Source organism: Zosterops lateralis, assembly GCF_965231275.1.
Source record: "Zosterops lateralis genome assembly, chromosome: 29".
Lineage (NCBI taxonomy): Eukaryota > Metazoa > Chordata > Aves > Passeriformes > Zosteropidae > Zosterops > Zosterops lateralis.
Window position 1 is genome coordinate 3,424,379 of NC_139789.1, and position 25,561 is coordinate 3,449,939.

At 58.9% G+C, this 25,561-nt stretch overlaps 1 protein-coding gene across 1 annotated transcript in view; it reads left to right on the top strand.

Moving 5' to 3' along the window:
- Positions 1-434: 434 nt before the first annotated feature.
- The window catches only part of EFNA2 (ephrin A2), a gene marked incomplete at its 5' end in the record, with an annotated part of 40,037 nt that continues 14,910 nt past the window's right edge, over positions 435-25,561 (top strand). The window contains one exon of the mRNA XM_083879942.1: positions 435-556. Coding sequence (XP_083736068.1) covers positions 435-556 — 122 coding nt within the window. The remainder of the gene's footprint in view (positions 557-25,561) is intronic.

A 25,561-nucleotide genomic window follows, 5' to 3' on the forward strand; every position in this document is an offset into this window, starting at 1 on the left:
CGGGGCCCGGGGCTGAGCCCGCAGGTGCGGCGGCAGCACCGGGGGCTCGGCACCGGGCGGCGGCGGCGGCGCCGCGGGGCTCGGAGGAACTTGGCCGAAGTTGGGCGCGGGGGGGGGGCCGGGCCGGGCGCGGGAGGCGGCGGCGGCGGTGGTGGGGAGGGGGGGAAGGTTCCCGGTACCGGGGCGATCCCGGGGGTGCCGCGGGAGCCGGGCCGGTCCCCGCCGCCCGAGCGCGGGATGCGGCTGCCCCGGCCCCGCCGCGCCGCGGCCGCCCCCGAGTCCCCCCGCTGACGGCGCCCGGGGCCGCGGGCGATGGTGAGGGCTGGGCGCCCGCCCGCCGCCGCCGCCCGCCCCCCGCCCGCCGTCCCCGGCCGGCCCCAGGGCCCCGCCGCCCCGTGAAGCGGCCGGAGCCGCGCCCGCCGCCCGCCGGGACGATGGTGCGCTGCGGGGCGGCCGCGCTGCTCGCCGCGCTGCTCGGCGTCTGCGTCTGGACCGACGAGACCGGGAAAGTTATCTCGGACCGCTTCGCCGTCTACTGGAACCGGAGCAATCCCAGGTGAGGCGGGGGGCGGCGGGAGCGGCCTCGGCGCCCGGTTTCCCCCCGGTGTTTCCCCCCGCGCACGCACCCGCTGACAGCGGCTCGGGCTCCCCTCCAGCCCCGCTGGGCTCCGCTGAACGGGCTGGGCGGCCCCGGGGAGGTGTGAGGGGGGTCCCCGGGGCTCCCTCCCCCGAAAGTTCCCGCGGGGCCCCGGGCGGGCCGTCCCCGGGGGCTGCGGCAGCGCCGGGCTCGGGGCGCCCTCCCGGGGGCTGCGCCTCGGCCCCTCCTGCCCAACTTCGGGAAGTTCAAGTTCCTCCCCCCTCCACCCCGGTCCCTCTCCCGGGATGAACGTTCTGCGAAAAAAAACCCCCAAAATCCGCCCAAAGAGGCGGGCGCGGCCGCGGGGGGGTCGGAAAGAACGATTTTGGGGGGGAAAAATGGCAAAACGGGCCTGAGGGGGGCAAGGGGAGTGCGGAGCTGGGGATGGCCGGCCCTGCTGCTCCCGGGTCATTCCCAGCCTGGAAGCGCAGTCCCCACAGTTTCCTTCGTTTCCTGACTCCAGTTGGAATTTCGATTTTTTTTTTCTATGTGTTTTTTCCCCACCAAGTGTTTTTTTTTTTTTCTTTGGGGGCAAGAGTTTCGTTTCTGTCGTATTTCTTTGTTCGTGATTTTGAGGAACCGAAAACTGTTGGTGAGTTGGAAGCGGGAGGAATTCTGCTCTGGGAATGCTCAGGTGGTTGAGACCCTCGGGACCCCCCACCCTCCCTGTTGGGGACACCCTTTGGGGTCTGAACGGGCCCTTTGGGGGGATTCCTGTAAAAACAAAAACCAGCCATCAAACCCTCATTTCCCCCAAAAATCCTCAAAGTTCTCCCCAGCCCGGCAGTGTCTGTGAGCAGTGAGGGATGAGCCCGGCGGGTGCAGCCCCTGTGGGCCCCGGCTTTGGGCTGTCCCGTTTTCTGGGTCAAACGGGAGATTCTTTGTCCCCCTCGGTCCCTGTGTGACGAGTGGCCTTTTGGGGCACGGCGTGGCCTGGTCCTTGTCCCCAGCGACGTGAGGCCAGCTCTGGTCACTCCTCCCCTGCTGCCATCCACGAGGGGACCCTCAGTGCCACCTTCTCTCCCTCGATGACACCGGCGCACTTGGGTAAAGTTCCTGGTGGTGTTTTGGGGCTGGGACGTGCTCGGGCCCGAGGACCCTCAGCAGTACCTGGTGTCCATCCAACCTCCACACGTCCCTTTGGGGGGACCCACCCACGCCCCTCTGGCTGCCCCAAAATCGGGGCGAGCCCGTCCCTTTGTGCCTTGGTGGCGGTGCCTTGGCGGTGGTGCCTGTGCCGCGGGCCGCCCGCGGTGCATATGGATTTTATTATCTCCCTCACATTTTTGTGGGGGATTGTAAGAGCCAGGGAATTATATATTTCTTTTTTTTTTTTTCTGAATTTTTTTTTTTTCTTTTTTTGCCCATTGCGAAGTTTTTGGTTTCGGCTCCTGGTGCTCGCCCCCCAAGCTCCCACACTTTGGGCTCTTTTCTTTTGTTCTCCCAAATGCCAAACATGTGTGAGGAGCCCCCCCTGGTCCAACTCCGGCGTCCTGGGGATGAAGGTGGTTGGGGCGGTGGCTGGGATTTGGCACCCAAGGGTTCTGACCTTTGGGATTTGGCGCCCAAAGGTTCTGACGTTTGGGATTTGACGCCCAAGGGTTCCTGGGGATGGGATTTGGCACCCAAGGGTTCCTACAGTGGTGCCAACAGCCAAAAGTAGCCCCTTGGCCGTTGGGGACGGGCGTCCCGGGACCCAGCACCAGTGATGGCGTCGCCTCCATCCCCTTCGCCCCCTCGTAGAAGCCGCCGACAATTCCTCCCCGAAAAATCCACGGCGGATCATTATTCCAACATATATTTATATATTTATACATTTCTAAATCTGCTGTTGGCAGGCAAAATATTTTCGATGAGGGAGGGTGGGGGGAAATAAAATGGAGCGGAGGGAAGAGCGAGGGGCTGGGAGGGAAGAGCAGACAATGGCTGGTGGGTTCAGCAGGCACGTCCGCAGCGCCTGGCTCCGGGATGTGACCCAAATTTCCCCAATGTGGGAGCGCCCCGTGCCGCCAGCGCTCCCCGCCTGCGCCTTCGGCTCTCGGAATTCGAGGCAATTTATTAGGGGTTGCAAAGATTGAAATTGCCATTGAGTTTCCTGCTTATTCCCTTTTTGAACCCAGCGGTGGGTTTGTTTTTTCTCTGGAGTTACTACAAGACCGTCTCATTCTTAAAAATGAAGAAAAAACGTATTTATGTGTTTTCTGGTCCCTCGTTTTCATTCTTTCCACCCCCCCGCAACACCTCATTTAGTAAGGAGGAAATAAAAAGGGGTTTAAAAAAATAAAAGAGGAAAAGACCCCAGGTTAAAATGTTTGAACCCACAGACCTTCTCTGCCGCTAAATATTTTTCCTCAGGTTTATACAGCAATCTATATTTTATAAAAGACAGGAATAAATCTCATGGTCGATATGATTTGCCCAGATTAGAATAATTCTATATTTCATAATTGGGGCTAAATTAAAAATAAGTGGTACCTCGGGATGCTGCAATTTCCCTGTTCTGGGGAGAGATTTAACCACTCGCTGTGGATTTACAAGGTTTATTTTTATTTTTAAATGGTTTTGTGAGGATGCACTGGGAAAACGTTTGGCTGGATGGAACTCCTGGGTTATCCAGGAAAAAAACGAAGGATGATGAAGGTAGAATTATATAATAACGGGCAGTTTTGGTACCGTGTGGGAGTGTGGATTTTTGCTCCGTGGCACGGACGGGCGCTGCCGATGGTCGCTCCCCGGGTGTGGATCCGTTGGCCGTGGCCGGGCCGGTCGCGGGTGGATCCATTGGTCATGTCCAGGATGATGTGCCCATGGATGGGACCTTGGGGCTCCTCCCTGGGCTGGCACTGCGGGCAGGGGTCCGGCACTGCAGGCAGGGGTCCGGCACAACACCCAGGGCTCTTCCCGCCGTCACTCCGTGTTTTCCGACTGGTGGTGCGGGCGCTGCTCGCCCGTAGGATTCCAGGGTGGATTTGTCTTGGGAGCCAACCCAGGTTGATTCTGGTGTGCTGGAGTGTCCAGCATCACCAGCGGGTTGGGGTGTCCAGTTTTGGCCCCCATTGCCCCCCACGCCACAGCGGGTTTAGGGTGGATGTCTTGGCGCGCGGCACTGCGCGGCAAAAAATCGGGGATTTGGTAAAACCTCCGTGCTATGGGGGGAAAAGGTCTGTGGGAAGGAGTGACCTGTCCTCAAAAGGTCCCCAGTCCTGTGATCCATGGCCTCATGGCCGTGCTGGAAACCCCGGGGAGGCCAAGGAAGGACGGAGGGTTTGGGATTTGTTGCCGTCTCCCGCTCTGCCGACAGCTGGGTGACGGGCAGGGAATCGTCATTCCCGAGTGCTGGTCGGTGTTCCTGCAGCAATCCCACGGTCACTGCCGTGTGCCTGGATCCAGGGTGGGAATGTGCAAAGTGCTGGGGGTTTTCATCCCTCTGTTCACAGCACAGGTCCCTGGGACCGGGCGGGATCGTGCCCATGGCCTGGTTTAACGCCGAGGTCACGGCGCTGCCTCCGAACGGCTCTTTTGCTGATTTCTGTATTATTTTTCGGTGTGGTTTGTGAGCACAGCTGGGATTTCTGTTCTGCTCCTCTGCACTCCCCAATCCTGGGATCGGGAACCGGAGAAATGGTTTCTGGCAGGGGGATTTACAGAGCCAGGTGATGCTCAGGGCTGGTGGTGATGGCAGATTTGGGGGGTCCTTTGGGGGGAAAAGTGCCTCTGCCACAGGGGTGGTGGGGTTGGGGGGAATGGGGCACGTCTTGGAGGGAATTTAGATCATGTTCCCAATCTTATTGGATTTTGTGCCCCCTTTTCCTGCATTCCCATGTCCTGGAGCTGCAGCCCCAGCTCCTGCTGGTTGCTGGTGCTTTGTCCGAGAGCCTGGAGTGCAGTGGCCGTGGTCAGGAGAGCTGTGGCCATGACCCACTGACCACCCAAGCCAGGCCCAACTTGCCCACTTGTGTGTCACGAGGGGCTGTGGCCAGGCCACTGGTGGCTGTGTGTGCCACCTCCCCATCAAGGCAGCAAAGACAATGTCACATCTGTTTTTTCCAGGGGAATTTGGTGCTGCAGAGGGGCGGCTGAGTGAGAGGGCTCAGCTTGGAGGATCCCACCCATGTCTCCATGTTGGAGTGGGGCTGGAGCCCAAAATCTCTGTGTCCTTGCTCTGGCTGGGACTTCTGGGGTCACCCCCATTGCTACGTGTCCCCAGATCTCTCTGTCCCCCCTCCCTGCTCCCAGGGGCATCATACTGGGGCCCACATCAGCCTCTGAAAGAAACATGCCCTGTTCCTCTCTTAGAGTGATTTTTAATGTGAATTTTAACCCTGGCACTCGGGTTGTTCCTGTGTCACCATCAGTCTGAGTCCCCTCTCGGGGTGCCAGAGCAGTGCTGGGTGTTTGGGTGTGCCAGCGCTCGGCCTCGTCCTGTGCAATTCCTGCTCTTTTAGTTTTCCTCCTTCTGTTCTCCCTTTGTGCCGAGATCACTCCCAGCCCTTCCCACCCCTCTTTTCCAGCCCGTTAAGCCGTGTTAGCAATTCCTCACCAGCCCAGGGCTGCGGCGAGTGGTTAATGGAGAGCAGACACCACCGGGCCGGCGTCGCTGACAGGATTCTCTCTCCGTGCCCGTCTCCGTCTCCGCCTGTCCCTTTCCAGGGACCGCAATTACATTCCCTGCTGGTTGCACATTTGGTATCCAAATGCCGGCCATGCGCCGCATCCTAATGCGAGGATGGGCTGGGGGCATGCGGAGCTGCCGGAGGGTCAGGCGGTCCCCAGGACCCCCCCTGGATCCCAGGGTGTCCTGCTGGGGGGGACACGCAGAGGGTGGGCAGTGGGAACAGTCCAGGGGGTGAGAGGTGCCCTCAGGTACCTTGGAAAGCTTTGAAAGTGCTGCTGTATAAAGAAAGACACATGTATTTATAGACATATAGATTTATATATATTTACGTACAAATGTATTTATATATATATTATAAAATTATGTGTTTATTTACATATGTGGGTGTTTATTCACACCCCCCCCATACACATAAATACACTTTACACACACAAATAATCCAATGCCAAAACCCCCCGCCCTGTCCGGCAATGCTGTGCCACCCCTGTGTGACATTCCCCTGGAATTCCTACCTGGAGGCTCCAGGATGTACCTGGCTGTGGGTTTACCTGGCTCCAGGCACAGGGCTGTCTGTCTGTCCGGCTGTGTCCGTCCCGGTGCCACATCAGGAGCTGGCTGGAGCCGTACCTGCCTGTGCCTGACAAGGTTCAGCTGCTGGGTTGGCTGGAAAATTGCAGCAATTGTTCCTTAAATAGCTCCTCGTTCCTGATGGTGACAATTTCAGTTCTTTTGTGTTAGATATTAATCATGATTTCTGAGGCTCCCTTTTGATCCGAGCTGGTTTTCCCCACTCGGGGCAGAGATCCTGCCCCGCTTCGTTGGATTTAATGGGATTTATGGAAGGCGAGCAGCTTGGAGCGCTGTTACCTGCAGCCCCTAAGAGGTGTTTAAATTCCTTTTCCCCCTTTGCCATGACCCGATGCTCATCCTGATGCCTGGCTCCTTCCCTCTGCCTGGAGATCCATCCCAAAAACAGGATCAGGCCCTGTTTGGCCTCTGCAAGTGCAGGGGAAGCACTGTGCTCCAAGGGTCCAGGCTGGATCATTAGAATCAATGATCTTGGAGCTCTTTCCCAACCCAAGTGATTCCATGATTTTCCAGAGCTGGAGAAGCATTGGGGTGAGCCGGTGGCCACTTTGGCTTTTACCAGATGAATTCCAGAGGCATTTTTAAACCCAGCCTCCCCCAAAGCCAGGGCTTGTTTAGGGCTGTCTGTGGGTCCAAACTCTTTGTTCAGCCCATCCCTTCTGGATTTGGGGATCCCATGGCTGTTCCCACCGGCTGGCCAGGACCTGTGTCGGGGATATGGCGCCCATGGGGCTGTTTGGGAGTGGGATGCACCAGGGCTGGTTTGATCCCGGCAGGAAAAGCGGGAAGGGACGAGGCTGGGAGCAGGGCAGTGAGATGGAGCCCGTCGGGCAGCGCTGGGCTGTGTCCCTGCTCCGTCCTGGCTTGTTCCCGGGTGGTCACAGTGTTGTTATTTATTTATTTCTCCTCCCTCGATCCCCCTTGGCTTGTTGCTGCCGCTGTGCCTGGGCTGCTAAAGAGCTTCCCATTGTTCCGGAGCTAATTACCTCCTAATGAGGCTCCCGGCTCAAAAGCCGAGCGGAGCGGGGGCTGTGGGGGGATGTGAGGGGGCTGTGCTGGGAGGGGGCGAGGGCAGGGCTGGGGTCACCACCGGGGTCACCGCCGGGGTCACCCGTTGGCTTCAGCTGCGCTGTCCGGCGGTGTGAACTGGGGCTGGTGGTGGGGAGGTGCACGGCCATGGAGCTGCCAGCCTGGAGCTTCATCCTAAAGGGCGGCTGGGAAGTGGCTTTGCCAAAATTTTCTTGTTGAGCCCCAAACCCGTGGAGAAATCAAAGCCCTGTGGATTTTGGCAAGGTGGGGCTGTGCTGGTGCTTGGGAGCATTCTTGGTGTTTCCCTTGGTGTGACACCTCCCTGCCAGCCCCATCTGGGACAGGTGTCACCTTTAGGGCACATCTTTCATTTTGGAAGGGGTGTTCAATCCAGGGGTCCTCAAAGCTTATCCCATCCATGTGCTGGACAAATCCTGCTCCACTTCCCTCTTGACCTTATCCCATCCCTCGGCAAGAGACTGGGATGGACCCCGATCCTGATGGGATTTGCCACTTTGGCTGGAGGGAGCTGGGCAGTGTCCAGGAGTGTCCTTGTCCCCGCTGGGATGTGGGGCAGAACTTTGGGCTCCACATGCTGGATCCTGCCCTGGCCCTGGAATATCCCGTGTCCCTCTGGGTTGCAGCGGCTCCTCCATGCGCCGCAGATGTGATGGGGGAAAAGAGGATCCTTCTCCAAAGGGATTGGGAAGCCCCCACCTCCACCCTGCTCTGATTGAAGCCGGGCTTTGTGCCCCCACACAGGGTAGGGGGTCCTGAACTTCAGAGGGGGATGAGCTGCTCAAAGCAACAACAGTGGGGGAAAATATTCCAAAGGAGGAAAATTTACTCCCTGGAATAATAATGAAGGTAGAGGGATGAGTTCCCCTTCCCTGTGCCCTTGATGAGGGACGCCCAAGGCAGTGAGGGGTCCAGAGTGAGCCCTCCCAAGGGGATGGAGGTGCTGGCAGTTTTGGGATCACCCCATCCAGCCCAGCTTGCCCATGGATCCATCTCCACCTGCAGCACAAAGCCCGGGATCGATGGCGCTCGGCTCTGGTGAAGCCAATCAGCGCCGGGGCAGCGAGATCCGCGCTCCCATTCCCAGCCCCGCTTGGATCCATTCGACATTTTCCTTTGGGTTGGTAATGAAGGGAGAGGGATGCAGAAACAGACATTTAGACTATTTTTTAAATTTTTATTTTTCCCCTCTTCCCATGTTTGCCCAGCGGAGCAGCGAGTGATGCCGCTGCTGGGAGAGGAACGGCCATGGGGCTGAGCCATGTCCTGGTGAGGCTGTGCCACGGTTGGGATCCTGCTGGATCCTGTGCTGTGGTGGGATCCTATGGGATAAACTCATGACATGGTGGGATACTGTGGGATGCATCCCTACGCTCCCTCAGCACATCATCTCTTCCTGACCTCCCAGTTTTCCGCTCTCCTTGGTGTTTCCAGCTGCTCCAGCCTTGTTTTGTGGGATTTTCCCATTTTCCCTGCAGTGACCTCCAGGCACACGCGTGTGTCCGTGCAAATGCCGGAGTTGCCCGTGCCAGGTCGGTCCCACTAAACAACACCCCAGTGCTGGACCCAAAGCCGCTGCTCCCCGTGGATGCTGGTACCGGTATTCCCAGTACCAGTATTCCCAGTATCAGTATTCCCACCACCGGTATTCCCACCACTGGTATTCCCACTGCGCTACCGAAGCGTTCCCAGGATCCGCAGAGTTTTACACCATCGCTCAATACCTTTTTTTTGTTCGACTCCAGGAATGGACTTTTTGTTTCAGCTCCTTCCCCACCAGCCCCGAAATCCTCCAGGAATCCAACTCTGGATTTCAGATCTTTTGTGCCGAACCCAAACCTCTCTCGGCTTTGATTCTCAGCGCCGCCGACTTTGGGAAAAAAGGGGAATAAATGGCAATGGGGATTTTTAATAACTGGGGCCGGGAAAGCCCCATTTCATCCCCAGCTTCCTCCTCCTGCAACATCCCAATCGCCTCCTCCATCTATTTCCTTGGCATTCAGCCGAATTTTCTTGGAAATATTTTGCTGTTTCCCCCAGTGCAACCAAGTTTTTGTCAGATTTTTCTTTTTCCCCCTGCAGAAGAGGAGGAATTATCCGTCTCGGTTTATTTTTCCTTGAACATTACACGGGAGCAAAACTCACCCATGTGCTGGGAAAGAGATAAAGTGTTTAGACAGCAAATACAAATATTCCAGAGCACTCAGCCCAGCTATAGCTGTTCCTGCCAGGATTCCAGATTCCGTGCCGTGTCTTCCAGGGGGGGTTTTATTTAGACTGTCTTCTTTTTTTCTTTTCTTTTTTTTTTTTTTTTTTTCTATTTATTTATCAAAACCCCTATTTATATTTGCAGTAAAATAAAATCAGCCTGACCCTGTAGAGAACTCGAAAAATCCCAATTCTTTCCTTTTCCAATCCTGTTTCCACTGAGGAAAAAAAGCCCCAGGACCTCGTGCCCTGCACAAAATCCAACCGCGACGGGATTATTTCGGCGGCTGAGCTTCTCCGCAGGCGCTGGGACGGCGCCGGCTCCGTGTGTTCCCCCCCAAAATCGGGATGCAGGGAAGCTCCTGCAGAAGTGGGGATGGAACTGGGACCCCTGAGGTCTTCCCATGGGATTTTAGGGGCACAGACTCCCTCGTGCTGCAGGTTCTGACTGCGCGTGGAGCACTCAAAAAGCGGTTTATTATTTTTAATTTTATTTTACTATTCGATGATGGATTCGCTTCCGCTGCTCCTTGGGAGTGTCCCGGTCTCCCGTCAATGTCCCAGCCCTGCTGGGGACCCCCGTGGGTGTCACTGTCACCCCAATGCCGGGTGCTGGTGCCGTCAGGAGCTGAGGAAGCTCTTTCCCAGCCAGCTCGATAATCCCAATTATTATCTGGATTCTCGATCAGGGTTGCTTATTAAACTTGGCACCGCTGGCTTTGCCGTTCCGGCCGCCTGCCTCGGCAGAGGGATTTATCTCCTGCCGACGCGGGAAGGAAATTGAGTGGAAAAACGCGGGGCAGAGCCCCCCGGGACGGCGAGGGGGGCCGGGGGTACCCAGCTTCCGAAGGGTCAGGAGATGCTGGCACAGCCCCAGATCGTGCAGCAGGGCTGGGTTGGGCTGGTGGAGCTGCCTGGGCCATGTCCGTGTGTCCGTTTCTGTCCCTCCATCCCCACCCTGCGCTGGCGGAGCCACCCTGTTCTGGGATGGGCGTTTTTGTTCCAAGGTTATTTTGGAAGGATCGGTGCTTTTGTACGATGCAACAGCCGTTATTTTTCCCTTTTCCCTGGAATCTAAAGGATCTTTTGTCAGCCCCTCTCCCCCTTCACCTCAGGAATATCAGCTCCTTCCAAATCCGGGCCTTTCCGCTGGAATCCCCAGCTTCCCATCCCACAAACCTTCCTGGTTTGCTCACTGACCTCTTCTTCTCACATTGTGCAACAAAACATGTTTTATTTTTACCTGATACTGTGCTGGAGCTGCCCGAGCCAGGGCCGATGTGCCGACCCTTCCAAAGGGGCTTTTCCCAAATTTCTCCCAATTCTCAGCACCGACCGAGCAGGGCATCCAGGGGAGTGGGGCGGGAGGTGGGAGAGATACTACTGGGAAAAGATGCTCTCCCAGAGGGTTCCCTTCCCTCCTGGTGTTTGGATGCTTCAATTTTCCCGTCGCTCTGCTCTGCTTTTTCCTGCCTTTCCACCATTTTTCTGCATTTTAAAAAACCTGTACAAACCCTGTAACTGGAATTCCCTCTCTTTGTGTGCTGGCCACTCTCTCTCCCCTGGATGAGCTCCTGGGATCCCCATTTTACAGTGGGGGTTCTCCCCTGTCTGCTTCCCATGCTGCTGCTGGGGGATTTGGGTGAAGACTGTGTTGGCTCCAAAATCCTTTATTTGGGAAATTCCTGTTATTCTGAATCCTGTAAGGGTCTTCCCTCGGGAGCAGCCTCGTACTCCAGGGCTCGGTGTCCATTTTGGGAACGCTCCAGGCTCTTTCCTTGGCTTTTTCAAGATCCTTCAGGCCGGGTGGTTGGGAGAACCTGCTGCTCTCTGGCTCTGGCTGAGGGACTCAGGATGGAGCATGGCCCTGCTGTGCCTGTGACTTTCCCAGTGACCGTCCCATTGTTGTAGAACCGCTGTCGGATCCGGCACTGGCACACGGGAATTCTGGCACCCGCCCCGGCGGTAAATGCTGGTCAAAATGGTGCTCCTGTGTGGTTTGCAGCAGAGAATCCACATCTGTCTGAAATAGAAATGGCTTCTGGCTCCAGGCTCCATCCTTGTCTCCGTTGGATCACCGCGGGGTTGTGGGGATTGGTTTGGCGGAGCCGCGCAGGTGCCGAGTCCTGTGGAACATCATATGCCCCATCATGGTCCTGGCATTGCTCCTGACCCTTTGAGGTGGGATTTAAGGCTAAATTGGCAGAATTGGAGGCAGGTTTGGGAACAAGGATTGCCTTTGCAGGATATGTGTACTGGAGGCAGCATCCAGCCCGACCAGTGCCAGCCTTCCGTCATTGCCGCGAGTGACCTTCAGCTCGGACTAGCTCCTGGCTTTCCCTGCCTGCTCTTCCTGGCATTCTCAGCTTTCCCCCTCTCTGTGATGGTTCCTGGGGTCAGTGGACCTCAGTTCCAGCCACCCAACCACTGCCTCTCCCAGCTCATCCCACCACTAGCTGCAGTTTTCCATTGTTCCTTGGCTTTTCCCGATGCCGGGATGCGGCACACTCGCAGTGGGGAAATGTCCAGAGCCCAGTGTCACAGCCGAGATCCAGGAAAATCTGGACTCCATTTCAAAGATGATTAATGATGATCATAAATCATAATGTTGTCTTTTATGATAGAAAGCTTTGGATCGAGAGCAGGGACTCTCATCCTGCGAGCTGGGGGTGATCCTGGATCCAGCTTCCAGCTCATTACCCAGAGACAAATGGCTTCTCCCTCCCCCAGCCTCAGTTTCTCCATGGGTAAGGTGAGGATCGCTGCCAGGGGCTAAATTAGGGAATTAATGTTGGTGGAGTGATTGAGAGATGGAGAAGGACATAGCTCTCACAGCACCATGTCCTGCTGCACAGCGTGTCCGCCCGCTCCGGGGCCGGATGCGGGAATTTCAGCTGGGAGCAGGGATTGGGGTGTCCACAGTGAAGTCCCTTGTTCATGTCCACAGAGCCCAGAGCTCCATGAAGAGGGACTGGAGCCCCCCAGATCCTTCCACACTGGTTTAGAATCTGTATGGGGGCACAGTGGCTCAGATCTGTGGCTGACTCCGGCGTGCATCCCGCATCCAGGTGGTTTGGCAGTGCTAGAGCCAAATTCATTCCAGCCTCTTCCCGGTGTGTCCCTCACTGCCCCAAAATCCTGGTGTCACCGAGACCCCATTCCCATGGGAGGGGAATCCAGCTGGATGGATTTTTGTGACTTTTTTATATTTTTCCTTAAACGTGGTAATATTTATTCCACCTTATAAATCACTTCCTTGCTCCGGGTGGAGGGAGGATTTATGGGCGCAGGTGGGAGGAACGCGGCTCCCGGGACCGACCTGCTGGAATGATTTTGTAGTGATGGTCACAGCAGCAATTCTGGCCAGGGAAGAGGGATCCAGCTGGGAATCCTGCCTGGGATGTGATGGGAGAAGGGATGGACCCATCTGGGATGGCCTGAGGTTGACACGTCTCTGGTGCTGCTTGGGGTTTTCTCCATGCTGGAAAGTGGCACCAACAGGTTGGACCCCAAACCATTGTCTGCTGGGGAACAACCGAAAAAAGGGGTTCCAAATCCTTTTCCAAGTCCCCCAAAGGCTTGTTTAAATCCTAGGAAGGGCTTGCTTTCCCACTGCAGCCATCAGTGTCACGCTGGGGCCATGGGAATGTTACTGGGGCCATGGGAATGTCACTGGGGGCGCGGGAATGTCAATAGGAGGGTGCTGATGATGTTGACCCCAGGGTGAGGGGGCCAGGGGATGTCGGGGTGTGTGGTGAGGGTGGGGATGCTCAGCCCTGGGGAGACCCAGCCGGGGCTCTCCCTGCTCCCTGGGGGCCAGGCTGGCTCCGGGGGGGATTTTCCCTGCGCCAGCACTGCCCGCAGCAGCACAAACGAACCAAGTAATTGGCAACATGGAAATATTTTGTGCTCATTAAGCAGTGGGAAGCGGAGGGTGAGGAAGGGGTGGGTGAGGGATCCGGATTCTCCAGCAGGATTCTCCGGCAGTGTCCTTCAGGGCTGTGTTCTCCAGTGTGACTCTGGTGACCCAGGGCAGGGAGCATGGCGTGGGAGCACCTGGGATGGGGGGCTGGCGGTGGGAAGGAGTTAAAGGAGCAGATCCCAACATTTCCCAGCTGCAGCTCCTTGTGCTGGGGACAAGGACAAACCAGAGGGGCAGGGGGATCCTGGCTGCTGTATGCAGACATTTGGGAGACCCCCGCATTTCTCCCAATTCCCATCAATCCCACAGATTAAAACTTCAAACATCAGCTCCCAGCAGCTGCCTTGGAGCTCCCCAGCCCCAGCACTGCTGATTCCCAGGAGTGACACCAAGGGGTGGCTCCACATTCCCTCCACTCCCAGCAGTGGAAGCAGGGGGCGATCCCTGAGGATCCTGTCCCTGTTCAGGGGGTCCCAGAGGGGTCTCCCCACCATCCTCAGCCCCGAGCACGTGCCAGCAGTGCCGGGGGCCCAGTGCTGTCCCCAGCACGACGCGGGGAGCCCAGCGGTGCTGCAGGCGGGGGAAGCTTTATGGCTGTAGTTAAAGTGACTTTATGATATTGTATCTGAACAATTGCCGGCTATTATCCGGATCGATGCCGCGGGATTGAGACGCCGGTTGATAACCCAGGCAGGGCTCTAATCGCTTTTAAACCGCGCAGGGTCGGTGGGGCTTTCCATGAAACCCCTTGGTGGTTTCTGTTTTAACTCCCCTGCCCCTGGCTCTGGTGGGTTTTTCCCCGGGACGTCCCTTTGTGGATGCAGGTCCTGGTTTGCCCCTCTCCACCCTGCCCTGGGTGGGATCAGGATGCTGGGACCTGGTTTGGGATGCTGTAATCCAGCATTCCTGGGCTCCAGGGTGCCCAGCACTGCTGGGTCCTGCCCTGCTGAGGAGCGAGGGGCAGATTTTGGGATCCTGTTCCCACCTTTGCCTGGCTCGCAGTGACCTTGGGCGAGTCACGTCACCTCCGCACGCTTCGTTCTCTGCAGCTGTGAAACGAGGACAATGATACCTTTCCCACCTCGCAGAGGGGTTGGGAGGCTTAATTAGTTAATGTTCGTAAAGTGCTTTGAGGATTAATTAATATTGTGACTCTAATTTTTTCCGATGGTTGAAACGCCACTTAAATATCTCCGCGCTGGTTCCTTCCTCCCTGACCCTATAAAGCAAATCCACCCAGGAACGTCACTGGTCTCTGCAGGAGCCATGTGGCTCTGTCCCTGCCAGGTGTCACCTCCCCAGTGCTGAACTGGGAGGTGCTGGTGCAGGGGCACTGGTGTGGGGGTGTCCCAGATCGTGGGGTGCAGCTCTGCATCTCGGCTCCCCAGCGTGTCCACCTGGGCCTGATCCTCCTTGGCCAGGTTTTCCCTGCTGGGAGCCATTCCTCTGTTGGGACTGAGCCACTGTCACCTCCCTGGGACACTGCCCATCCCTGCCCAGCCTGCTTGGGCACTTCTGGCAACCTTGACCTGCTTGGAGGCTTCTGTAGGAAACTGCCCCCAGCAAATCCCACATGCTGTGTCCGATCCCATCCGGCATTTTGGGGGCTGCTGGGCTGGGAGGGGGCTGTGGGGTCTGGCTGGGGGGTGTTTGGTGCCTGGTGGGTTGGGGACACTGTGCTGGGCATGATCCAAATCTCTGGGCAGCCACTGGTAGCACAATCCCAGCTTTCCCAATGGAAAGAAGGTGTTGGGATCACACCTGGCTGACAGGCAGGGGAGGGCAGTTCCAGTGTCCCCAGTCCTGTGTGAGAACATTAATGGGGTTGCTGATGGGCAGCTTTGATTTCCCCAAAGGTAATTTTTCAGCAGTGGCTCTGCTCTCCTGTGCTCTCCTGCTCCGTGTGAGCACGGAGGGGACAGGGACAGTGGAGGGTCCCCACGGTGACAGCGCCATCCCCCGGCCCTTGGGGTGTGAAACCTGGGATTGGCTCAGCTCCAGGGCTGGGAAGGTCTTGGGTCAGCACCAGTGGGAGGTTTCCTGCTGGGAGCAGCCAAGGGAAGAGCTGAGTGTGTGTCCCAGCTCTGGGTGACCTGAGAGATCTCAGCCTCTGGCTCTGACACAAACCCAGGGGTGTTTGGCCCTGTTGGAGATGTGGGAATTCCAATAGGGACGGGCAGGGGGATGGTCCCAGGTGGGATGGGCTGGTGGGACATGATGGAGCCCTGGGGCTGGAGAATCAGGGACAGCAGGAGAATTCCCAGTTGTGGAGCACTGGAGGGAACTGGGACCCACCACGGAGAGAGGAAGAGGAGGAGGGAGGTCTGGAGGGAGCCACAGTCCTCTTCCCTGGAGCTGCCGGGTGGAGCTGGAGGAGAAGGAGAAGGAGTGTCTGGGCCAGGAGAGGATGAGCTGGGAGGGTCCAGCAGTGGTTGATGGCTCCTGGCCCTGTCCCTGGTCAATGGCTCCTGTCCCTGGTTGTCACCAAGCTGTGTTGGTGGGAGGAGAGGCACATGCAGGGGTTTGGGACAGGACACACCGACATCAGCGTCCCCACGCCCGGACCCTGCTCCGTGCCGTTAATGACATCCCGGCAATTAAACTGGAACTAATGCAACGATAAAAATAACCCACTGTCCTTCCGCAGCGCCGCATCCCACAAGCTCAGAGGTGTTTAAAAACCCATTTAACACCGGATCCTGGGTGTGGGGTGCCCGGGGTAGCACCAGCATCTGTGTGGCCACAATTGGGTTTTCCAGCCCTGACCCATTCCTGGCCTTCTGCAAGGTGTGAACAGCCTCAGTTCCCTCCAGTGTAGAGACTGGTTTACCAACTGCCACGTTTTAAATAATCTAAATTACATGAATATTTTATTTTTCTTCTTTCTAGAGTTGTGGAATTCCCAAGGGTTGGTTTTCAGGCTTTTCTCCGTAATGGAGGAGCAGGAACGCATTCTTTTAATGGTAATTGAGATTCTTGCATCATTGCAGGACTTGAGAGCTGGATGGGCTTTAAATAACGGGAGAGGGGGGGAATTTGGCTTCTCGCTCCTCAAATGGGTTTTTGAGGTTTTTAGGTGGTTTTCCTCACTCTTGTGACAGGGCCAGAAAACTGTGTCCCCATCCCACTGCCCTGGGAGCCCTCCCCAAAGCAGGAGATGGCTTGAGGTGGTGACAAGGACCTGTGGGTGTGGTCACACCTTTGGGACACCTCTCAGGAATGGTGCTGGGGGTGACCTGTGTCGTGCAGCCCATTGCTGGAGCCACCTGTCAGCCTTTCCCCAACCCATGTGCACCCAGATATCAGAGCTGGGTCCTCCCATGCTGAGATTTGGGGGGGTTTATGGCTTTGTTGCCTTCTGACTGGCATGGTGAGTGCCCAATCCAGAGGACACCTGTCCTGGTGAGCACCCATCCCTGTTCTGCTGCAGGGGTGCTCGTGGAGTGTGGGAGGGGTGGCTGTCCCTCCTTTGCCATGCATGAGAGCGGGGTGATTCTGGAAGGGAATGAGCAGGATGAGGATGAGGATGAGGATGAGGATGAGGATGAGGATGAGGATGAGCAGGGTGTGGATTGTGGTTGTGCCAGCCCAGGGGTCCTGTCACTGTGAGTACCCAAACGCCAAGTGCAGGAGCACCATGGCAGAGCTGGCATTGTCACCCCTGTCCCCTCCCAAGCTGCCTGGCCCCTCTGCTGCCTGTGCCATGCCAGGGTGGATCCCGGCCACGTCGGCACCTCTCCATGCTGGCCAGGGCTGGTTCTCACCAAGGCCTTGTGGGGCGGTGCAAGGGGCTGCCGAGCACTTTCGGGATGGGGGAAGCGGTTTCCGGCTGCTGGGGGGAAACATCTGGATCCAATTCCTGCTCCACGTGCAGCTGGCCAGGCTGGACCGCTCCTGCTGCACGGCGTGACAGGGGCAGCTTTGCTGCAGAGGGACACGGCGGGTCCCTGTCCTGGGCTTGGGGTGCCAGGTGCCCTTCCCAGCAGGACCCCCAGCACTGCATCCCCATCCCACTGGGAGCCCCCAGCACAGCATCTTCATCCCGGTGGGAATCCCAGTACTGCACCCTGATCCCACTGGGAGCCCCAGCACTGCACCCGGATCCCTCTGGGAGCTCCGCCACTGCATTCCCAGCCCAGCAGGAGCCCCAGCACTGCATCCCCCCGGCTGCCCCAACACTGCATCCCCCTCCCCGTGGGACCCCTGCCATCCTGCCCTGGAGCTCCCCCTGTCCCGTCCCGGTGCCGTCTCTCGGGGCTGCCGGTGCCCGTCCCCAGCGTGCCGCCGCCCCGGGCGGGGGCGGGGGGAGCCGCTGCCCGCCGTGCCTTTTGTCAGCCTCGGAGAAGTTGACCTTGAAGCGCGCTGGCAGAGCCCTGCAGCTTAATCGTGTTAGAGGTGTCTGACTGCGGCTCGCGCGGCTCTACCTGAGCGGCATCAGCAAGGGGGACGCGGCGGGCTCGCCGCCCCGGCTCAATAATTGATGCGTTTTTCTCAGCTCCCCCTTCCGTGAAAGGAAACCCAAGTGCTGGGTGGATGGCAGGGCTGGGTGGATGGCAGGGCTGGGAGGATGGCAGGGCTGGGTGGATGGCAGGGCTGGGTGGATGGCAAGGCTGGGAGGATGGCAGGGCTGGGTAGATGGCAGGGCTGGGAGGATGGCAGGGATAGGAGGGTGGCAGGGCCAGGAGGGTGGCAGGAGCAAGAGGATGGCAGTATTGGGATGGAGGATGGAGGATGGAGGATAGAGGATGGAGAATTGGGATAGCAGGATGACAGGAACAGGGGGATAGCAGTGATGGGAGGATGGCAGTGCTGGAAGGATGGTGGGATTGGGAGGATGGCAGGAATAGCAGGATAGCAGGGATAGCAGGATGGCAGTATTGGAAGGATGGCCGGCCTAGGAGGATGGCAGGACCAGGAGGATGGCAGTGGCAGTGACATGGGACGGGAATGGCGAGGGGCTGGTTCCATGTGGATGCTCTGGGATGCCATCCTGGGGTCACCCCGCTGTGGGTGGGGATGTGCCGAGGCTACTCTGTGGTCATGGGGAGGCACATGGAGGTGGGAGCAGCCCCTTGGCTGCCCTCCTGCTCTGCCCAGTTGCCTCCCCATGGGAAGACCCCAGGCATCACATTTCCACCCACTTTTTTTTTTGGAATCTGCAGAAACCTTCAAACCCTGCCTTCCCATGGAAGCACTGAGCAGCCTCACACTGAGCATCTCCCTTTTCCTGACACAACCTCCTGCCCCAGGGCCTGGCACAGCCCTTTTAGTGCCCCCACCGCAGCCCCCTGGCTCTCCCCTGCTCCCACCTGGATCCCCATCACCCTCAGTGACCGTAGACCCCAATGTTGGGGACACTGGCCCCAGGTGCCCCCCAGCTCAGCCCCTTCACACCGGGCAGAGTTGTTTTGCCTCCATACAACCCTGCCTCCCTGCCTCCCCCCTTTTCCCCCCTTTCCCCTCTTAGCCAAGCACACAGGGAAGGGGAGAGATTTTAACCTTCTGCCTGGAACCAATTAAAAAGGTCTTTCCACAGAGACGAAAGTGCTCGTGCACCTTTGTGTGCTGCGAGCGGGGGGAAGAAAGCAGAGGCGGCCTTTGAAGGGGGGATGAGGTCCCTCCGCTGGGACCCCTCCGGGCTTTCAAAGCCTGCGTTATTTCTTTATTTTTAAATAGCCAAATTAAAGTGCCTCCCGCTTCCTCCCCTCCCCGTTTGCGCGGCAGCACGTGGCCCCCGCCAGCTGCGAGGGGGGATGTGGGCACGGCCGGGCCCATTCGGGGTGTGCCGGGCACCAGGAGGGGTCAGGGCATAGCCCAAACCCAGCTGGGACCCCTCTGGGATGGGGCAGAGCGTTCCTCCTTCGTGCTGGGGTTGCAGAGGCGTTGGCAGGGTGGTGTTGAGGGGGTTCTGGCTCAGCCGGAGGGGGGGGGGGAGGCACAATGGACCCCTGGCCAGGGCAGCCCCCCTTGCTCTCCTCAGGGCAGCCCTCCACTCACCCAGGGCAGCCCTCCATTCACCCAGGGCAGCCCCCACTCACCCAGGGCAGCCCCTCACTCACCCAGGGCAGCCCCCACTCACCCAGGGCAGCCCCTCACTCACCCAGGGCAGCCCCCTGCTTGCCTCAGGGCAGCCCCTCACTCACCCAGGGCAGCCCCCTGCTTGCCTCAGGGCAGCCCCTCCACTCACCCAGGGCAGCCCCCTGCTTGCCTCAGGGCAGCCCCTCCACTCACCCAGGGCAGCCCTCCACTCACCCAGGGCAGCCCCTCATTCACCCAGGGCAGCCCCTCCCTCACCCAGGGCAGCCCCTCACTCACCCAGGGCAGCCCCTCACTCACCCAGGGCAGACCCCTCTTCCCCAGCACAGCCCCATGTCCAGGGCAGCCCCCCATCACCAGGACACCCCTCTGCTGACCTCAGGGCAGTCACCCAGGACAGCCCCCCACTCACTCCAGCACAGCCCCTGCTCACCCCAGTGCAGCCCCCCGGCCAGGGCAGCCCCTCTCACCCAGCAGAGCCCCCCCCCCCCACCCATCCCGACCCCCCTCGCCCCCCACCCGCCGCCCCTTGAACTCAACCAGCCGAACGCATCAGTGGGTTTCTTCAAAGGGCCCCCCCCGAGCCCTGTGCCCCCCCTCCCCGCCGCCCCCTGCCCAGCCCCGTAAGCCCCCGCTGAAAGGGCCGCAGAACAAAGCACAGGAAGGGATTCCGGTGGTTTCCGCACGGACCTGAATGTGGAGTCGCTCAATGGAAGAGGAGCCACGACGCGCCGGCGCTTTTCATCCCCGCATCCCGCTCCGGCCGCGGGGGCCGCCAACCTCCGCCGCCTCCCCGCGCCCCCCGGCTCCTTTCTCCTTTATTTTATTATTTTAATTTTTTTTTTCCTTTTTAATATATATAGTAGTCTCAGATTTATTTTTCCACAGTGTAATTCTGAAAGACAGCGGGGATGAATTATTCATTCCCCCTCTCTGCCTTTGCATACAATCTCTGCCGGGGAGGGGGCCGTGGCGAATGCGTTTGTGTGCAGAGCTGGGCCAAGGGGAATGGAAATCGATGGTTGAGCTTTAGGTGGGGGGCACCGGGTGATTTTTGGGGCTGGAGCACGTGGGATGAGGTCAGGAAGTTTCTAGTGAGAATTTTTTTTTTTTCTTTTTTCCCCAAAGCTGCTGTGGAGTGGAGGGTCCCGGGGTGTGGGGGCTGGTGGGTGACCCCCCCAGTCTCTGGGTGTTGGGTCTGGGTATTGAGTGTGTCTGGGGGGCTCCAGGGTGGGTCCTGGCCTCACGCCTCACCCACTCATGATTCTGGGTGAGAAGAGGAGGAAAAGTAAAAAAATACCCTTTTTTCCTGAATTTCTCTTAAATTAAATGCTACTTTAGCTCGAGCTGGGATGTGAGGCCAGGCTGAGGAGGAGGAGGAGGAGGAGGAGGAGGAGGAGGAGGAGGAGGAGGAGGAGGAGGAGGAGGGATTCTTCCAAGAGCAGCATGGCTTTGGAGTCCTGTGGCTGGTGCTGCCTCTGTGCCCTGTCCTGCCACTCCCTTCACCCCCATCCTCCCACCCTCCTCATCCCTGTCTTGCACCCCCATCATTGCAGAAGAATATTCCTCCTTGTGTCCCCCCAGAACCCCCCACCCTGTGCCCCTCCCTGGGGACACAAGGGCAGCTGGTGCCACCACTGACCCCCGGCACGGCCCTGCCCAGGCCTTGGGGTTGGCTGCCAAAACCTGACGGGGGGAAAAAGGGGGTGAAGCGAGGGGAGGGGGGTTAAGGGAGTGAATCCGTGCGAGGGGAGGCAGCACCCCGGGCAGGGCTTTAATCTGATTAGCCTTGGAGTGAATGGGCCAAGTGAAAAGGCTTAAACCCCAGTGAAAGGAGAGGGGAGGAGGGGGGCACTGAGGAGTGAAGACCCCGGCCGGTTGCGCCAAATTAGGTCAAATTTGACCGGTGGGACACAAGGGGGAGGAACAAGGGGGGAAGAGTCAGGCGAGGAGATCAATGGTGATCTGCTGGCGCTGTGACCTCACCGGGACCGCTGGGCTCTGCTTGCCCCCTCCCTTCCCGGGGCACCGGGACCCTCCAGCCGGGCTCTGTGGCGGAGGTGGCGGGGAGGAGCCCCCATCGCTGCTGGCTGTGCCCAGTGTCACTGGAATGGTGACAAGGAGCCTCCTCGTGGCCCCGCCCGGAGCCGCTGGGTGCGGGGGGAGCTCCTGGAGGCTGCGGTGCCCCGGGGCTGAAGCAAAGAGCTGCTCCGGGGGTTGCTCCCCGCAGTCCCCTCGGCGGGGGTGGCCGCCCTCCCCTCCATCCCCTCTCCAGCCGATCGATCCCTGCCCCGATCGATGGGCGCTTCCCTGCGGGCGAGGGGCGGTGCTGCCCGGCCGGGCAGGAGAAATGGCTTTTCGCAGAGCCTGGAGCGGGATCCAGCATCGATCTCTGGTGCCTCGTCAGAGATCAATTAGGCCGGTCATTAGCCGTGCCTGGGCTGGGAGGGGAGCAGGGAAATGCCAGGCTGGCACAGGGTGCCCGGGATGCTCGGGAGCTGCCCAGCTCCCACATCCCACCCTGCACATCCACAGACCTTTCCCTGCCTCAGTTTCCCAGCCCAGAGCTGGGGTAGGGGCTGTTCCAGCATGACCGAGAGTCTGGTGATTGTCCCGGGGCTGTGAGAGCCTCGTGGCAGCCTCGTGGCTGGGCTGTTCCTGCCTCATCCTCCTGATGGGAATGTTTGTTTATCAATCCCTTCAGAGCCGCCGGCGTGGCTGGAGCTGGCCGAGGAGCAGGAAAGGGCCGGGCAGGAGCGTGGCTGTGCCGGGGGCTGAGAAGTGACAGTGTTCACACACACCGGGGTGTGTCTGTCTGTCCCACCCGGGAGTGTGTCTGTCCTGGGCTCAGGGAAAGCAGCGCGTGGGAGGCCCCGTGGGACCAGAGCGCGGAGGAGCAGGACAGTGACCAGGTCATTGTCCTGCTGGGAGGCCACGTGGAGTGGCTGAGACCACCCAGGCACTGATGAGGGGGCTGGACAGGAGACCCCGGACAGGAGAGCTCAGGCAGGGATCTCCCCTGGCTGGGACAGAGCCACAGGAACTCCGTGGTGGGACAGCAGGAATGTTGCCTGAGGGGGTGTGGAGGGGAGCAGGACCAACATCACCTCTGGGGTGGGAGTTTTTAAGGCTGTGAAGGACCTGCAGGTCCTTGGCATCTGTGCAGGGACGTGTTGTGAGCAACCTCTACATCCCCCTGACCTGGCATTTTACCGACCTGGCATCCCCCTGACTCAGCATCCTCCATCCCCGACATCCCCCAGCCTCATCCTGTGCCCGTTTTCCCCCCTGGCTCAGGGGTTGTGCCCATCCAGGTGAGCTCCTGGCAGCAGGGGATGGCAGGAACAGCCATCATGGCACATGATGCATTTGGCATCCACCCTCTGTGCCACTGCCCTGTCATCCTCCTCTCAGCCAAAACCCAGCTGGAGGAGAGCAGAGCTGAGCAGAGCAAACCCTTGGGTTTGGGGAGGGTGACCTGGAGCAGGTACTGCCTGCAGCAGCCGCCTCTGCCCGCGAGCTGCAGCTTCTAAGAAACAGAAAATAAGGAGAGTTTCAAAAAGAAAGAAAGAAAGAAAAAAAAAAAAAAAAAAAAAAAAAAAGGAAAAGTTCCCCGATTACATCTGGTGAAGTGACAAATCTGCCAGGCAGGTGATTATTCTGGGTACGGACGTGCCGAACACAGATGCCGATAGGATTAAAGGGGAAGGGGGGGAGCTCGCCCTGTTAAACCAACACCTGATAAAAGAATAAACCAGCCCGAGGAATAAATTCCCAGCGCTGCCAAGGTCGTGCGGCTCCAGGCCCGCCACCACTGCCGTGGGGAAAGGACAACATCCGAGCTCTGAGGTGACCCTTCCTGTGCTGGACCCCCCCGTGGCCGGGCACCCCGGCAGTGCCGCAGCCCCCGCTCCGGGAGCGCCCGTACCCGGCATGCCCTCGGCTGCCTGGTTGCTTTCCAGGCACGTCCCGGGCATCCCCTTGGGATGGCGCAGAAAATTAACAGCAGTTCAGATCTGAGGAACTTTATGACACGTGTATGATAGGACTGAACCAGGGTGTAATTGAATGACGGATGAGCTTCCAAGAGCCACATTTCCAGGGAGTAATGAAAAATAGAAGTGCTATTGACTAAAGGAGCTTTCGGCGGCCGGGCGGCACGGCGCGGGATGAGCCGCTGCCGGCGGGGGGAATGCATCAATACGGCGAGTAATAGCTCAGTTATTATAACTCTGGAAATGTCATTCAGGCCTAACCAGAGAACACTGGCTATTAACTAGCCTTAAACAGAACGCGCCGGGCGGGAGCCCGAGCCGCCAGCGCCCGATAATTATTTTACTTCTTTTCATGGTTCTGTCGCCTTTCCTGCCCCGGGGAGCCCGGCCTGAGTGCCTGCAGCCCCGGGGGGCCCTGTTCCTGCCTGTGGCACTGAGCCAGGCCAGGCTCCTTGGGAGCTGTGCCAGGGCAAGGCCCCATCACACCCCAGTTTGTTCTTGTCCCTCGCAGGGATTGCTGGCGTTGCTCTTGTCACCTGCAGCTACAAGCTGAGGGCTGCAGGCTTTGTGCACAAGCCTCGCTGTGTCCCTTCCTGCATCACTTCTCATGCACATCCCTTCCTGCATCACTCCCTGCATCACTCCCCATGCACATTCCTTCCTTCATCCCTCCTGCATCACTCCCCATGCACATTATTTCTTGCATCCCTTCGTGCATCACTCCCCATGCACATCCCTTCCTGCATCCCTCCCTGCATCTCTTCCCTCATTCCTCCCCATGCACACCCCTCCCCACTATTCTTCCCCCCATCCCTCCCCACATCCCTCCCTCGCCTCTGCCGAGACATCCAGCCGGCAGCGATGGGATCAGGGCTGGCAGAGGCCGGCTCAGGGCCCGGTGCCCTGCGGAGCCCTGAGGTGTAATGAAAGCTCAGGGGAGAGTATCGAGTGATCCTAAATGGATTTTCTCCATTAGCTCAGCCCCATCAGCCGGTTTATCCGCTCCTGGAGCGCTCCGGGGCTGCCGCCACTGGCACTTAGAGTGCTGCCAGCACCTGCTGCCGCAGCACAGCACAGCACCCACCTGCCGGCACCACCCGAGGGGATGGAGCCCAGCACCATCCTCCTACTTTTGGGGTGCCCTTTTTGGGGGCCAGCGTGCCTATCAAAAGGATGGTGAGATGCAGGGGTGTCCCACAGCCCAGCCTTATCCCTGTGTACCCCAACATCACACCCTGCCATGGGAGAGGTGGTGGGGAAGGGGCACGACGGGGTCGGTTTCTTCCTGCACGCAGCAGCTCCCTGCTTGGCAAGTCGGAGTTCATCATTAGCCAGGAAATAATTAATTGTTGGGCAGACAAAAGGCATCGCTTGGCCCCCCCGGAGACCCCGTCAAAGGGAGCTGTCAGGGGCGGGCGTGATAAATTACAGCTCCGCACTGCCGGGACAGGGGGACAGTGGCGTCCTTTGCCTGGGGGTCACCGCGGGTCTGGAGCCTACCCGGTGTCCCCTGGGCACGCCAGGGTGGCACTGAACAGAGGCAAGTGCCTGCCCCATGCCGTGCTGTGCCCGCCGTGTCCGTCCTTCTGAGCCGTGTCCCCGTGCCCGCCCGGCCCCGCTGTGACGTCCCGCTGGGCAGCGCCGGCCGATTTCCACCGCGTCGGCGTTTTCCCGGTGATTGCGGGGCCAGCGCTTGCCTGGCTCCCGCCGATCAAATTACCTCCGCTGCTCGCCCCAAATTCCCTGCCAGTCCAAGTGTTCCAATGTTAAAGAGTCACCAATGCTCCTGCCAACCCCCGGCCTGCCGCCCCCCATGCCACCACTGCCCGGAATTCGGCCGCCAGCCGAAAATAGACTGGCCAACGAGTGAAATAATGCACCAGTCCGTGTTTATCTGTTATTTTGTGTGTCTGTAGCTGCTTGGGATGGGGAGTGTGCTCCTTGTTTGTCGCTCCTGCTGCTGGACCCACGCCGTGCAAGAAGATCCAGCCCTGGGACAGGGAAACTGAGGCACGGAAGCAGTGGATACCATGCTGGTGTCACAGCAGGACCGTGACGTGTCCCAGTTGTGGCTCTGGGATGAAACCAATGGAACAGCTCTGGGAAGCACCAGGACAGTGGCTGGTTTGGCTCAGAGACCGGAATGTGGCACTGATCCATCTCCTCAGCGCCCTTTCCTGCTGCCACCCAGCCCCTCACAGCACCAGGGACACCCAAAATCTCCCTCCGGCCTGGTGACATGGGACTGGCATGATGGATCCCCCATGAAAGGCTGTACCTCACCCCCAGCACAGCAGAGAGGTGACAGCAGATGGGACAAGAGGCTGGCACCGACACCGTCCCGTTGATGACCCCACATCCCAAGGCTCTGCCTGCAGCGTGCCAGGCCCAGCCACAACGACGTTGGGGCTCAGCCGCGCTAATGAGGTCACCCCTGGGGGGGCTGCTTACCCCATCCCCCAGCAGAGAGACCCCCAAAGGGCGCCTTGATCCGGCTGTCCCAGCGGGCTGCG